We start from the raw sequence: 16,167 nt of genomic DNA, 5'->3' as shown, positions 1-16,167 counted from the left end.
GTGATTGCCAGTGATAGGCACGAGGATCTGCGTGTCATCAGCGTAGTTGGTGTAGGAGACACCTTATTCGTCCAACAGGTAATCTACAAAATCGAAAATTGGTAGTCACCCGTGTCTGTCATTTCCAACTTTATAATATTTGGGAAATGTGTCATCTTTTTTTAACTAGCAGGTTTATAACAATGCAGGATTTTCGACAAAGCATGACATGCATCGCAATAACATGTTTTATTACCCTCCCCTCCCCCCTATGGTCGTTGGGCCACCCGGGGCCGCTCCTCCTAGCCTGGTCCCTGCGGGGCATCTCCATCGTATAGGATCCTTCAGGCCAGCTGGGGCTTATAGGTCAGGGCTGGGAAGTCTCGGTCGAAGTCAAGGACTGGGCCCCAAATGTTCCAGAAGCGATGAAGGAGACCTGCCCTGGCTGCCGTCACCTTTTCTCCAATTAGTACATCCCAAACTTTCACCTACCAAAGGGGCAAGAGAGGACCCTCCACAGATTTCCATGAGCGGGCTACCACAATTCTGCCCACCAGAAGGCATTGGGATAGCAGTTTTGCTTTGGGTCCAGATCTTGGGTAGATTCCGGGGACTGGGACGCCCAAAAGAATAGGTTCGGGGTCTAAGTGTAGCTTTATCTGAGTAATTTCTGCAATGCTCGCTAGACACTGTTTCCAGAAGTTTTGGGCTTTTGGGCACGTCCACCACATGTGAAAGAAGGACCCTATTTGGCCACATTGTCTCCAGTACTTCAGGTCGAGTGTGTGGGTGGTTCATGTGGTGGAGTCTTAGAGGTGGGTAGTACCAGCGTAGAAGGATTTTATATGCGCATTCTCCGTTTGTGATGCATGCTGATGACGACTGGGCACGGGTCCAGATGTCTACCCAAGATTGGTCCTCTATGAGGTGGCTCAGGTCTGCCTCCCATTGGGCCATAGATCATGTTTTGGAGGTCAGAAAATCCTTCTGGAGGCGTTTATATAAAGTGGAGATTTTGCCCTGGGTCAGGAGCTCTTTAAGAGTTAATTGCTGTGGGGGGACAGGTGGCTGATTGGCGGGTCTGTGGGTGGGAACACCAGTGACGTAGCTGGATATATGTAAATGTATCATTTTCCTGCAGCTGAAAGATTTCTTTACATTGTTCAAAGGTACAGGGTTGTCCTCCTTCGAAGAGTTGTCCCAGGGTCTCCAGACCCCCTGTGATCCAGGTTTTGAAGTTTTGGGGGGATGCCCCAGGCGATAGAGCTGGGTTCAGGAACACCAGAGAGGAGGGGTCAAGTCCTATTGGAATCCCCTTTTGCTTTAGGGTATTATCCCAGACAGAGATGTTGTGTTTGGTGGTCGCCAGCAGTCCCTGCCATTGTCGCTGTGCTGGGGGTGGGATGTGCGGGAGGAAGCGCAGTGGGAGAGGTAGTCGTGATTGTTGGAGGTCCACCCACCTGGGGCGATTGGTAAGCGTTTGCCATGCCTGGATGCAAGCCAACTGGGCCGCCATCTGGTATCTCTGTAGGTCCGGGACCGCGGGGCCGCCAAGCTTTCCATTACCTAGCATTGTGTCTTTAGGGATTCTAGCTTTTTTCCCCCTCCCGATGAATTGGAGCATTTTCCTCTGAATGTTTCGGAGGGCGGGTGCTGGGATCGGCACTGGAAGGGATGAGCAAGCATATAGAAATCTCTAGCTGTGATCCGGCCCATTAATGATATTTCTTGGGTCGCCCGGCATTTTAGATCGGTTTCCAGTTCCTTAAATAATGGGGGGAAATTTGCACCATAAACATAAATGTGCCATCTTTAAACTTTCTCTGAAACCTAACTCTGCTCTTGACCTTGGTACCATCTCATGTGAATTACTGTTGTTCTTTGGATGTTGTGTAGGTCAAGGCTGCTCTTCTTCCCTCATGATCTATTCTTAGTCCTGCGGTTAGAATTTTATTTAATTTGAATTATACTTTGCATATCTCGCCCTATTTGGCCCGTCTACATTTGCTGTTCAGATTTCATGCATTTCCTTCACACTGTATTCACAAGCTTGCTCCTACTTACTTAGCTGACCTCATTTCCCTGCACCAACCCTCCCACTCACCACACTCTCCTTCTATGCGTCTTTTCTGCGCTCATTCCAACTCTTAGCACCCAAATTATAGAATGCGCTGCCTCTTGATGCTCGCTCGTCTTTCCACTACATTAACACAGTTTAAAATATGACTGAAGCAGCATTTTCCCTTAATTATGCTTATGTTGGTTTGAATTTTGCTGTCAATCCGTGTACTTGTCTAACATTCAAATCTGTTCAATAATTTGTTCCGTATTTTGGGTGAAAACGCCATAAAAATACAGTAAAACAGAAAATAATAAGGAATCCTAAAGTGGAATCCTGCAAAGGCAACTCAGCAGGTTAGTCAACTGTTGCTGAGATATTATATGTTTAAGCCTGACTGTAAATCCTACAGCTTTTTTCCATTCCCTGCTGTGAACTGTGCTGTAAACATGTGTTGTTTCGACCCGGGGAGGAATATTGCTCCCTCCATACTGTAACTTCTGCCCATGGCGGCGAAGAAGCAAACTTTGGTTCTGTCACCCCGCAACCGCCCCCCCCCCACACACCCTGTAGCGGCAATGGCACCCAAGATTGTCACTGTGCTTACTTCCTTGGCTGCTTCTCAGCTTGTTTAGGGAAAAGCTGGGGTTTGTCCGTGTGTGAAAGCATGTTTGTCTGCGTGTGAAGGCATGTCTGTGTGTTTGTTTACTTGTCAGCTGGGGCAACGTGTCACCTGGGTTTTGGCCTAATGGTCTCAACCTCACAAACCCCTCCCTGTTTTGGGTGGGGAGGCAGCGCATCTGGACCATGTCAGTTTCCCCCAGCGCTTTGCTGCATGTTTTTCCCCCTGAAAGTGTGTGCACCCAGCCTGGGCCTACATGCTGTGGCTGCATCCCTGGTAATACTGATAGATGTGCTGCTCACGGCGCCTGTGCAGGCCCCTTGCCAAGATGGCCGCCGCCGGGAGCAGCAGCGCTGTGCAGTGTGTTTACCAGAGGCAGGGGCAGCTCGTGTACGTTCTGCTTAGTGTCTCTTGTCAGTGATGAGCAAAGGTGGGGGGCTGGGCCACTCTGCTGGCAGGCACACGAGCAAAGATGCGCGCTTCCTGGAACTGCCTCCCCGCGCTAGCCTGCTCTGCAGCCAGCACACCGCCTGCTCTGCAGCCAGCACACGGTGCAGCTTCAGATCAAAGATTATAGCTACACTCCTGGCCAGTTTAGCTCAAAGAGAATACAAAGGTCGTGCTTAATTGCCAGCGGCTTTATAGCGGTTGTCCAATGTAAATGTGATTTTATTTTGAATATAGTGCTGACCCTGGAATTTAGCCTGGTTGTAATTTGTAAGCACTACTGGGTTCTGGAAGACTGCAAAGTCAGGCGTTGTAAAATCAAGACATTCACTCAGAAACCCTCCAGAGGCCCAAGTGTGGGAGGCAGCATCAGAGCGCGAGATTCTTTGCTTGAGAATCTGAAACGACTCCAATAAACCACAGTGCTATGAGTGACGGAAACCAAACAAACCTCGCTGCAAACTTCCGAAGAGGGGAGAAGGGCGCTCTTCCTGCCTTCCCAAAGTTCCTGTCGTTCTTGTCGATTTCATTTGTTTAATCAATGGTTGGGTCATTTCTTACCGGCAGTGCTACTAAACCCTTGATATGTTCACTTATTTTCTCAAGGCTGTTCCATGGCTCTTCATTTGGTTTTCCTGTTTCCTGTCTTGCCTCTCGAAAGTCCATCTTTAACTCCTCAATTCGTCTTCTGTATTTCATGTCCCCTCGGGGTTCTATTTCTACCTCGTTGTCGTCTCTTGGATGGTTATCTTTCCATTCACAACTTAAATTTAATTTTCTCTGTATTGTATTTAAATCTCTTCACGGCCTTGCATCCCGTGTGTCCTTTTATGTTCCCCCTCAGACTCTTCGCTCTCTATCTTGCTGTTTATCTGTTCCTCATCCTCCTTGTGCGCAGTCACGTTTACATTCTTTTTCTTTACCTGCGCCATTTCACTGGAATGCTCTTCCTCTCTCTCTTTGCTCTATTGATTTTTACTCTGCCTTACCTACTGTCCTGAAAAACTTTCCACGACAATCTTAACTTTAGCGCTACTATTTTGTTATTGAACTGCTTGTTTATTGAGTATTTCTTTGACTGTCTAAAATCCATGTGTACTGTCAATTGGTTCTGTAGAGCGCCTTGCCGTAAGGCGCTATAGAAGGCACTATATTGTCCCAGGAGGATAGCTCAGCGGCAACGTGCTCGACTTGGAAACAAGACGACACGAAGCAACACAGGTTTCGATCCTCGGGCCGTGCTTAGAAACCTCTGGGTATTAAGTGTGTTTATAAATACGCAACTAAGATATATTCCTGTAACAGCGCCTCGATGCCCCTGGGCTGTGTGAGCGCTTTAAAAAGGCAAAATAAATAAATAAACAAATAAATAATACAAATACACACAGCTAGACCAATCCCGGAACCAACCTTTACAGAAGGTTCGAGCCAGTGCTGGAATTGGGCTGGATTACATCAGATTAGGAAATCAGCAAAAAAAATTTCCAAATCCGGAAAACTGAAAGCCCAGGCCCACGCCATCACATACTGCACCCGCAGTGATCTGCTGTTGCCAGTGTTTTGAGATGTGTCTCCTGTCACCGACCAGCACTGCTAGGGCTTGTCTCTGTTTTACATTTAAGGCCATCAAAGTGGCTTAATATGAGATGGCTGCAGACACAGCAGCAAGAGGGTGATTATTGTCCATTAGGAGGTGTAGGCGTTTGGTGATTAGGGATGGGCTGCATGCTGTGTTAAATAATGACTACAATCTTGTGATGCATTTTCTATAACTGTGTTTCTTTCATTTTTGATAGTACATTTAGCCCACATTACATTTTTTTAGGCTAATTTTACTTTGCATGCTGGTAATTGTAAACTCCCATTCACGAGGTCTAAAATAAGGCTACTATCATACTTGTTTTTTTGTATGCTCATCCTGTTGTTATAACAATGTATATGTTGTCAGGTTGGTTTATTATGGGATATGTGCACGTTTTGAGACAGTTCCATAAAAAGTGGTGGCAGCTTATTTTATCTCTGTCTTTTTACACGCGACTGTAATGACTCCAACCCTACTGCTGCCATTGTCACTCCTCCTTTAGTCCCCCTCTTCCCTAGGTGGAATCAGGGATGTCATTTCACCAAAACGCCAGGGGTAGCCGAAGTGACATGATATGACCCTTGACCCCCTGATGACATCACAGGAAGTGATGCCATTTGACCCCACCCGATGTGACATCACGGGAAGCGATGGAACACAGCCGTTTACCCCTTGACAAAACAGGAAGTAGCATCACATAGCATTGTTTCTAAGTGCACTATGAAAAATATGGTTACAAAATTACTGTAACCTGATAGACATTTCATACAAGAATGGATCACCATATGTATCGGCAGAAAATAAATGCTATAACTGCAACTTGGGAAAAGCAAAATACATACTCTGAAATAGATGCTTATTCTACTCTAAGTGCTTTTTGGAGGATTTTGTCAGCATTGTGAATTTGAGGTGTTTAAGAACAGACTAAATCAGCGACTCACCCCCTGAAGTGTGCCTGAAATAAACATTAAATGAGTTTAGCAATTATTGTATGGAATTCCAGAAAGACAAATAGATCAAATAGACACATGGCATTGGCCACAGCCCAGGAGCTTAAATTTGTAATAAAAAATATATATATATATGTTTTTCTTTTTGTATGGAAGCAAGGGAGACCTCGGGGGTCACAAGTGCAACCTCTGGTGACCCCTAAATGACCTCCCTGGGTGGAATCGCGGGGTTTATTTATTTATTTTTTACCATTCCAGAACTGTGACCTAGCAAACATCTATTTCCCGCCAGGCCAATCTAAAAAGTAATAGAATCGGATGTTCAGAAACCTGCAAGTGTGGCTCGCGCCCAGAGAGCCCAAGACCTGTGCAATGAATAACGCAATATTCAGGAAGAGGGGTGAATTAAATTTAGGGCGATCTGGGGCTCATTCAAGGAGAGCTTTTGGGTAGAAGGACCTACCATATAACCACTGAACCATTGACCTACTTGTTGCAAAATGTGTTTTGAACTTTTATAGTCTATTTAACTGTGCTTTCATGTGTATTAAACAACCAGTACAATTTTAAATGGGGAGAAATCAGCCTGCACGGACATTGCATCCCAACAGCGCACAGGGCAGCGTTGACAACACTCGACCCTCCGTCACTGCTGGCACCGCAGTGGGCGGGGTGTGCCCTCTCTTTTGTTCTGTGACGGGGCAGAGTCCTTGCCAAATCCCGACCCACTCATGGCTTGGAAGCCACAGGAAATGGAGGCGAACCTGTTCATTCCAAGTCGTTGGGCTGTGGGGGCGTTGCACAGCGGCGCCTCTGGATACCGCGCGCTAAAACAGTTCAACGGTTCAAAATTCCACCCGAAAGTCGAGAGGGGAAATGACCGTTTAGGAAAATAAACGGACGGGCACGCTGTGGGGTCGGCGTGTACTGACTTGCATGTTTCTCCTCGCTTTAGTATTCAAAAGACGCTTCTGGGAAGAGGGGACATCTGTATTAGAGACGACCTGGCAAGAGTTTTTTTTCTTCTGCTTCAAGTAAACATGCATCCAGCACTCCTTCCTTTCTTCCCTCCCTCTTTCCCTCGAGCATCGCTGCCCGCTTTCCCTTCTCACCCTCCTCTTCCTCCTTCCCCCCTCCTGCTCACTCCGCTCATGTGTTTCTATTTAAGGACTGTAGAGTCAACGCATGCGATTGGCCTGCACAAACCCCTTTTGAGTTGCAGCTCTAGTCTACAGAGAAGAGAAAGAGTTCTGCCTCAGAGAGGGGAACGGGTTACTTTCTCTTTGAGCTTGCTGGGGGATTGTGCCACAGATCCATGTGTTTTTCCAGGCCATATTTCCTTCCACTGCCAGTTAGATGAGGACTCTGGGAATCCTGTGGCGGGCCACAGAGTCTACCATGAAGCCCTGTGATTGATACATTGTGTTACGCGCCGTCTCCATCCCAATGTTATTCTGTGCCGCTGTGTTGTGGGCCAGACGAGGCCACTTCTATATGGCCAGGCACTTGGGGAGATGCCGGGAGCTGAAATTGGCTTCTGATTGGCTCGGCGCGGGCGACGAGTTGGCCAACCATGAGTCGGGTGGACCGAGCTTACCCCAAGGGAGCGATGTCCGGGAGCTGGCTCACAGCTTGCTTTCTCCCATCCCCAGGTGCGGACCCCAACTCTGACCCGATGGTCCTGGAGCAGTACGTGGTCGTGTCCAACTACGAGAAGCAGGAGAACTCGGAGATCAGCCTACAGGCCGGCGAGGTGGTGGACGTGATCGAGAAGAACGAAAGCGGTAAGGCCATTCCCGAGCACTCTCTTTCTGCCTTCCCCATGTCTGTTTTTGTTCTTTTCCCCTGCCCTCCCTCCCCTTGTGGAACTGTACATTATCACCATCTGGTTGTGCGCTCCGCTGTTGGCCGAAGAGTTTGAAGTTTCTCCCTGTTGGTTTGGGCTTGAGGCCAAAATGTTTCCTTCTCCTGGAAGAATGTCTCCAATAAATGTGCATATTCATTTACAATATTGAAGAGCGGGAGCGTCTCGTCTGCGTAAAATCTGCCTGTGCGTGTCTGTTTGTGCGTGTGTAAATTAAACCATAGCGTATGCATCGTGAAGTAGTAATGAAGAAATGGTATTCTGTTTTTTTTGTTGTTGCTGATCTTAATGTTTCCATTCAGGTTTCTTTATCTTGTATGAATCGCACACATTTGATGTCTGTGTTGTTTCTTAGTTTCATACACGCTAGTGCCCTGCAGCACCCATCCATTTATATAACAATGAGCCTTGCTGGCTTCTGTTCTATGCGTTCAAGGTATATCACATATCGTGGTTCGTGGCAGTTCGTGGAATGGTAGTTGGGCAGAAACAAAAAACATAGTCCCCAATTTTCACCAGTATTTCGATATCCCTGTCATTATTCCACTGACCGGTAACCCTAAAGAGACCTTAGCAGATACTGTGCATCGCTGTGTGGTTGTCACCACCTCGGTTGCAAAATGTGGTTTGTGCAGGAGGTTAGACGAGGTCTTTGAAGGCAGCTCTCCCCTTCTCATCTGGCAGGACCTAGTATCCATAGAAAGGGGTAAACCGCATCCCAGATGCCTTGCAGCCCCACACTGCCTGGCTTGAACCTTGGTTGGTGCTCAGAAGGCGTTTGCCTCCTTGGAGAATAAGGCTATGATTTCTGCAGGCTGGGCAGAGGGCCAAGGAAGTGTGGGCGGATGCAGGAAGGACGTCAGTAGGGGACTGATGTGTTGAGCAGAGCTTGCGTGAGTTTGACGCCCCGTAGTCTTGCTTGTGGGGTGCTTGTATCACACACCAATGAGATATGTAACTTGTGCAACACACTATTGTCAAAAGAAAACGGGTTCCCTGCTTCTGCTTTGCACTCTGTTGATCCAAGCATCGTGGCCTATGTTTCCCTGCTTCTGCTTTGAACTCTGTTGATCCAAACAGCATGGCCTATGTTTCCCTGCTTCTGCATTGCACTCTGTTGATCCAAGCAGCACGGCCTATGTTTCCCTGTTTCTGCTTTGCACTCTGTTGATCCAAGCAGCACGGCCTATGTTTCCCTGTTTCTGCTTTGCACTCTGTTGATCCAAGCAGCATGGCCTATGTTTCCCTGCTTCTGCATTGCACGCTGTTGATCCAAGCAGCATGGCCTATCCGGAGACCCAATTTCCTAACATGTTCAGAGATCAATACTGTGCAGCAAAGTCATTGCATGGTGTGAGGTGGTGGAAGAAATGTGCCGTGTGAAAAGGCCAGGTTTAGTTGTGGTTGGTTGCACACACCTCAGAAGTCTAGGATGGGTGCATCCTCGCGCATCAGCGCTTCGGTGCCCAGATTGTACTCCTTCTGGCGGGGCAAGTTGCTACCCTACACCAGGCCCATGTAACCACTCCTGCGCCTCTGGAATCTCTCCCTAAGGGAGTGTGTTGGGTGAAGGAGGTCCAGCAAAGCTGTGCACCATTTCCAGGTTGTGCAATCTTATTGCGCGCAGGTTGCGCCACTATATCTGTCGCAGCAAGCCCCGTCTCTGCTCTGCTGCCCGTAGACTTCCTAGATGCTGGAGGAGTTTGCAGAGCAAACCTGTGGGTGCATTCTGGGAATTTGCATGAACTGCATACGTAAGCGCACACTCCAAGACCAGGGCCTAGAACACTTTGAGGCCTATGATCCGTAAACATTGCATATATGTGGTGGCTTGGTGCATGCATGATTTCAGAAATAGCTCCGCCTGTCTGTCAAATGCAGTGGGCCACTGTGCTTGGTCTTGCTGGTAATATTAGCACGGTGCTGTTTTGTTACAATTCTTTTTCATTTTTTTATTCAAAGTTTTGGTCATAGCAAATACATATGCATATTCAGTAAAACCATAAAAATCTGGCAAAATATTTTACAAACCTTCTTATAATGTTTTCTGTAATGTATTTCTGTTAACAAGACACCAGCTCTTTTAAGCAGGCCTCAACATTTGCACTGGCCACTGACTGGTGACAATTGACTCTTGACAATTACGCCGCTGTGTATTTCGTGGATGTGGAGAACCTAGGCGGCTAGTGACTTTGCATGCCAGAGTACAAACTTGCAACTTGAAATTTATACCACTTTTTTAATGGAATCCTATTATCATTGTGCCATTTTGTGGCAGGGTGTGACAGATCTAGTAGTCTGCTTTTTTCACAAGGCCTTCATACCCCACTCCCCCGCCCCGTGCACAGCTGCAATGGGACAGTATCAAAGTACACACTCGTGAGCAGCCTTTAAAGAATGTATTATGCCGCTAACACCTAAACCTCTTCCCCTTAGTGAAGACATAGAGAACAGACTCGCCATCACTGAGTTCACCATGGCGAGTCTGTTCTCTATGTTTAGCAATGTGCCACAGAATACCAAACAAAGCCACAGATATACCCAGACCTATAGCTTATTTTGGCAATTGTCTTTTGTGTCAGTTTCTTTGTCCATTGTTTATAGTTGTGCTAACAGCTATCATTTGATATTTTTCTGATTTTATTCCTATATCAACAGTTTTCTTTTTTCTTGTAAAGCACATCACATCCTCTCAATAGGGAACCGAATATCCTGTTCACTCCTCCTGCCACACCTAACTTGACCTCTTGCCTTCCGCGGCCTGTACTCTCTCCCCCCCAGTCCTCTCTCCCCCGCCAGATTCGCTCCATGTCCACGGCCAGGTCAAGCCGGGATTAGCGTCAAGGGACCGACCTTGCTCTCTCCAAGACTATTTTTTTGGCTCTATCCATCAAACCATGCCAAAATAAATCCATCCTGCACACTGGTCTGCAAGCTTGTTGGCTGGTGACACCTGACCCCCATGTAGCATTTTCTGGGCTCAAAGCTGTCACTGGAGACTTGTGTGGCCAGACCCCTGCTCCCACTGGACTCGGAGCGCCAGACATGTTTTACTTGCCAAGTGGTTTCGCAATTCTGAATTGGCTTATTTGTATCTAGCTGGGAGCGTCACAACTGCTCCATGCCAACAATTTTGACTGTCCCAAAAACTGTCATATGAAGTAAAAAAGAAAATGGGATAATCTGTTGACATGTTTTACGAGTGTAGAGGTCAGTCTGCTTTTTTCTGGTAATGTAATATAGAATTGTAGCCACCCAGGGTTACAGTGTACATGCCAATGGAGCTTTGTTTTGTGAAAGGGGAGGATAGCTCAGGGCCAAAGTGCTCTCCTTGGAAGCAAGATAACACAGGTTCGGATCCCCGGGTCCGGCTTAGAAACCTCTGGGTATTAAGCGCGTTCTAAATAACCAATCATATCATGTAGGTTGCGCCAGGGGTGGTGATGTTTTTTTATGGGGCATGGAGGTCTAGTAGCCAACTGATTGGGCCAGGTCTTTGGTCTCCATCTGCCTGCAAAGCATCAATTGCTTGAGTACCTTTGACATTGGCTGCTTTTCTTCTGACAGCATTGCGCTCCAATGCATTGTTTTTATTTCATGAAGTACAACGCTGGGGGATTAGGGATAAGGGTTTGGGGTAAGTGTTTAGGGGCAAATGTCAATGGGTTAAATGTTTGGGGTTGAGGTCAGAGGCTGGGTGTAAATGGTAAAGTATAGGGGTTAAGGGTTCAGAGTTTCCAGACGACTAACACAAAAAAAAGGCTAATCTGAGGAAAAGTACCTTTTGGTGACAAGAACTTGGAAAACCTACTTTTCAAATGTAAAGTGTAGGAGCAGAAGGAAAGTGTACTTGAGGGAAGCACTTACTGAAAAGTAGATTGGAAATGAACTGCAGAGAGCGTAATCGCTAGGAGTCCTGGCAAATACTGCATCTTAGAAGTTACTTTTTGAGAGAACTTGTAATGAATCTAACCACAACCAGTGTAACAATAATGCAGTCAGATTCTGATGCGGCGGAACTCTCACACTATAGAGCACCATCATGTGAGTGTGTCACGTGGGGGGGGGATGCAAAGTCATCTGGACCCTTCTGTTAACAGAGCAACAAGGAAATATTAAAGATCCATTGTGGGGACCACCAACCGATGGGCCGGAGTGGCCCTGCAAGCATCGGAAGCAACACCATAATTCGGAGGGATTGGCAAAATGTCACTTTGCCAAGGGCCTCAACACGTGTCTGTCAGAGGAGCAAAAGGACTCCCCTTTGTTGCTAGACACCGACACCCAAGTCTTCATAGAACATGTTCGCTGCGATCTGAACAGTGCCTCTAGTTCGCCATTTAAACATAGTGTGCCCTTAAGTTAGGGAGTCATGGAGGAACTCTGAAAACCCCAAAGGACACTTACGTAGGGTTGTTGAAGACACCCCATTGCTGTCTGGCTCTCTATTGCTGTGTGTTACTATGTGATGGCTTCGCGAGTTTCCTTGACAGGTGTTCGAACCGTAGCCTGCTACATGTGGCTGGTAGTAAGTGGAGTCGAACCATGGGAGGCAAAAGGTAGATACAATGCACGTCTTGTATCCTACGAGGGTTACTCTTAAAATATGATGCTGTGAAACGTAAGACACAAAGCCATTGGACCGATCTGGAGTACTACCACCTGGCCAATGCCTGGCCAGTCTAGTCTGCCCCTCAGTAGGACTTGCTGTGAAAGATCAGCAAGGCATCGGCACTGGAGTAAGACACTGAGTATACATCGGCACTAGTCGCCGACCACCGCCCTGGATTAGTATTACATGGTTGCCCTTGTGCAGAACCTTCACTGATAAATTACATTCCTGCTGTGCTGTTCGTCCATTATAAACCCTGCAGAAAAAGTCCAAAGTCAGACAAATTGCAGGACTGGGATCTGTGCGCTGGACGGGTGAAAAGTAAGAGGCCCTCCTTAGTCCATCCCTGGGAGAAGATCATGTGCACTTTTCCTTACAAAAATGCGGATGTTCTTGTTTTTGAAGTTGGACCATTGCATGTAGAAGATTGGTTGTTAAAGTGTGTCTTTGCATTGTGGCTGATCCTTTGTTTGGCAACCACTGGCACTTGCCAGACGATGCCGAGGATCACGAAGATCAGAAACTTTGGTGTTCCATATACTGGTTGCCTGTCAAACATTCCGACACTGCCAATGAGTGACATCCGAAGTCTAAGCCTTAGACGGTGGTGGCCCTAGTACTACAAATGCTAGTTCCTCAGTGGTTGCTAAGAATAACAACTTTCACAGGGCCACAGGACAGTAACAAGACACAAGGTGGTGGATACAAGTTTAGAGACCAAGCCAAAAGCCACAAACCCTGCACAGTATTCTAAGTGCAACCTCCTCTTTGTGTATACCACCCGATGCTCCTCAAGGCCTGCTGCAAGTCTCCTAACCTCCCCCCTTACCCCATTGACAGCTGGATGCTCTAATGGCGATGCCATCCACTTCCTGACCTTGTTCGCATGTCTTCTGTGGAACTACACCATGAAGACTCGGGTCAATCTTTGTAGTATCAAGTGGACGATATTTGTCATCTGATTCGGTGACAAAAGGATCTCTTGCCATAAAGAGACATGCTAACATTATCACATGACCATACACGTGGTACTCTGGGGACAGCTGAGAGAGTAGTAGATGCGTGAAGCGTCTTCGGTCCAGACCTAGCTTTTATCCTAGTTTTGCTTTCCTTAATCGTGTTAGGCTGTGCCAGGAGTCTGCAATATTTGGCTCGCCATATGTTTTGGACAGCTCCCATAATGCCTCACCAGCATAGTCAATGGTGGGGGCATAATAGGAGTCATATTCCAAAGCACCCAGAGGGACACAGGTTGCAGACCCAAGGGCTGTGATAATCGTCATGCCCCCTCTCCCCTGCGACCATGTGTAGACTTCTAGCTTTTTTGTAGAAGATATTCTTTCTCAAGAGGAGCAGTCTCTGTGTATGGGCACTGGGTGTAGGCATGTATAACCCAACTAGGGTACAGGCCCGTGGACATGGGGCAAAGTGCAGGTTTTCATTAACACCATAGGGCCACTATACATTCTAATTATACAGCCCCCCCCGAGCGGTGACAACAGGTGAAGCTATGCAAAGTGGACCACTGTATATCCTTATGCAACAGCTCCCTCTAGCGGAGCATTCTGTGAGTGCGGGGTGCCTCTACTGCGCATGGCAGCTTCGGACAAACGTACATCTGGCCTTTTATTATATAGTATGATAAGTCCATCTTCCCCCTTGCTAATGACTTCTTCTAGGAGAGCATGTGAGTTACAGGCTCCATGTTAAGAAGCTGTTCATACTACATTATGCAAGTGTTACACTGGGTGCATTTTCACATTGTCAGGAAGACTGTGTCCTGTCTATTTTAAATAATGGGAACAATTATGTTTCTTCTGATTCTCCATAGGCATCCAGATAACATTACAGGCAAATGCTTCATGTTAAGTGCAGGAGCATTCTATGTGTGTCACACAAGGTCCACAATGAAGTCATACATAACTGGAGAAGGGCAATTATCAACAATGGAAACACGCTCATCTTAGAGGTACCCTAGTGACATTGGAAGATAATGAAGGTGAAGCTCGAGTTTCAGGGAATATCTAGGGGTGGATCAGAGAGGAACAAAAGAAAGGACTAAGACCAGTAGCAGTGTGTGGTGTTATTGTACACATTCAGCTGCTGGTATGAGCTTTACCCAGTTGTCTTGGACTATAGACGAGAAACAGCCAGGTTATTGCGCCAAAGTCCGATTGGCCCTTTCTGCCTGGCCACTCGATTGTTGACAGAAGTCTGACGAAAGTGCTATGTGAATGCCTAAGAAATTGCACAGGAGGCTCCAGAATTTGGACACATACAAGGGTCCACGAACGGATATGATAATTGCTGGTAACTCATGTAATCAAAATATGTAACATCAAAAGATGTGTTTCATCTCTGGTTCCATAGGTATCTTGTGTTGTGGAGATAATTTGGTAATGGAAACCACAGTAATCATTAAAGTCACATATGTGTGAGAGGGCGGTAAGTAAACAATAAAATCTGTAGAAGTGATCTGTGAAAAAAACAAAGGAAATGGAGGCTAGTGTAATTTCGCAGTTGGGCAAATTCTTGGAGTCTTGGATAGCATGGATGCATAGCCATTCACGTTTTGGTAAAAGGTAGACCACCAAAAACGCACCTCGATGATCTAGAGAGTGGCTCTTTGAAAGCTCTATGTCCTGCCGAAAAACTTCAGTGGAACAGTTGTAACCTCTGCTTCTGTAAGAAACCAGTAGGAATAAAAAGTAGTTCCCAAAATAAATAGGTACCATTGATGAAGAATTAGATTTTTGGTTATGGTTGATTTCAAGTCACTTTGTAGGCTGGGCATCTGTGACTATGTTAGTGGCCAGACATGTACATGTGGTGGAAGTCATATTGACCTAAAAAGTATGCCCATCTTTCTTCTCTGCTATGTCACCACTGAAATGGTCATAAAACCTGCACATTTCAATAATCTGTATTACATCCCACAGGTAAGTGGGCTCCCAGGAGCAGGTGTCTACATTCCAAGCAAGGAAATGCTTTTGTAGAACTAAATAATTGTGTTAGCTATCCATGAGCATTCTGGATAGACATCCTGTAGGATGGTCGAACTCGCCCCCTTGTTGTTTTAATAACACTACTCCAATAGCCCGATTCGTAGCTTCTGCTTCTATAATAAAGGGCCTTGAGGTTGTCTGGTTGACAATGGAATAGTGCCCTGGTAAAGGCACTCTTTAGCGAACAGAAGTCTTCTTTGGCTTCTTTAGACAAAACCAATTGTACCCCTTTCTTTAACAAACAGGTGATGGGGAGTGGTGGTTCTCCAGTAATGGGGAACAAATGTCCGGTTGACATTTCCCAGCCCAAGAAATCAATCTTTGTCTTTCACAGAGGAAGATGGCAGCCAATGCACAATCGCTGATGCCTTTTCGGGCTCTGCGGCAGGTGGGGACGAAAGAGACATCAAAGGAAAAGTTTTCCTGATTTGGAAAGGAATTCATATTGGTGCAGATGAAACCGCACTTCAAGAAATGTGCAGTGTGAGCCACTGGTGTAGATGAGGCTCCTAAAATATCATCTGAGTACACAAAAACAGATTGGTGCAGCAGGTCAGAAGATGATTGATCCATCAAGCACTGGAGCACAGCATTAGCAAGACTTGCTAATGGGCATTGGCCGTTACTCAAAATGCCGAAATGGTGCTCTGAATGTTGTCTGCATGAATCCTTATTACTTTATATGGTCCTCAGAGAGCCAGTTTTGTAAAGATCTTAGCCTCGTGCTCTGCTTTTAAGATGTCTAAAATTAAGGGCCGCCGATTATTATCCTTCATTTGGATCTGGTTCAATCCACAAACCTTCAGGTAGGGACGGAGTTCTGTTGTGTCCTTCTTGCGAACAAAGAATAGCGATTGCCTTGTTGGATGTTTAGATTGGGTTGAGTCAGTTTTGTTAGTTTGCTTTGATGTATTTTTCAAGGATCTTCTTCTTGGGGAGCAATAAGACATACATCCTTCTGAGGGGTGCTGTGGAATTAAGTATAAGGTCGATGGCACTGACCTCAGGTTAATGTGAGGGTAGTTCCTTCTCTTGCTTGTCAGAGAA

At 46.5% G+C, this 16,167-nt stretch overlaps 1 protein-coding gene across 6 annotated transcripts in view; it reads left to right on the top strand.

Annotated features, from left to right (window-relative positions):
• SH3PXD2A (SH3 and PX domains 2A) overlaps positions 1-16,167 on the top strand; it is a 1,212,758-nt gene that overhangs the window by 896,470 nt on the left and 300,121 nt on the right. For all 6 annotated transcript variants that reach the window (XM_069611721.1, XM_069611718.1, XM_069611722.1 and 3 more), the window contains one exon: positions 7,292-7,423. In XM_069611721.1, the coding sequence (XP_069467822.1) occupies positions 7,292-7,423 (132 nt within the window). The remainder of the gene's footprint in view (positions 1-7,291; positions 7,424-16,167) is intronic.

The sequence above is a fragment of the Ambystoma mexicanum genome, chromosome 8 (genome assembly GCF_040938575.1).
Source record: "Ambystoma mexicanum isolate Mex_15411 chromosome 8, UKY_AmexF1_1, whole genome shotgun sequence".
NCBI lineage: Eukaryota > Metazoa > Chordata > Amphibia > Caudata > Ambystomatidae > Ambystoma > Ambystoma mexicanum.
The sequence above is the reverse complement of the archived record's forward strand: the minus strand, read 5'-3'. Positions and strand labels throughout refer to the sequence as shown.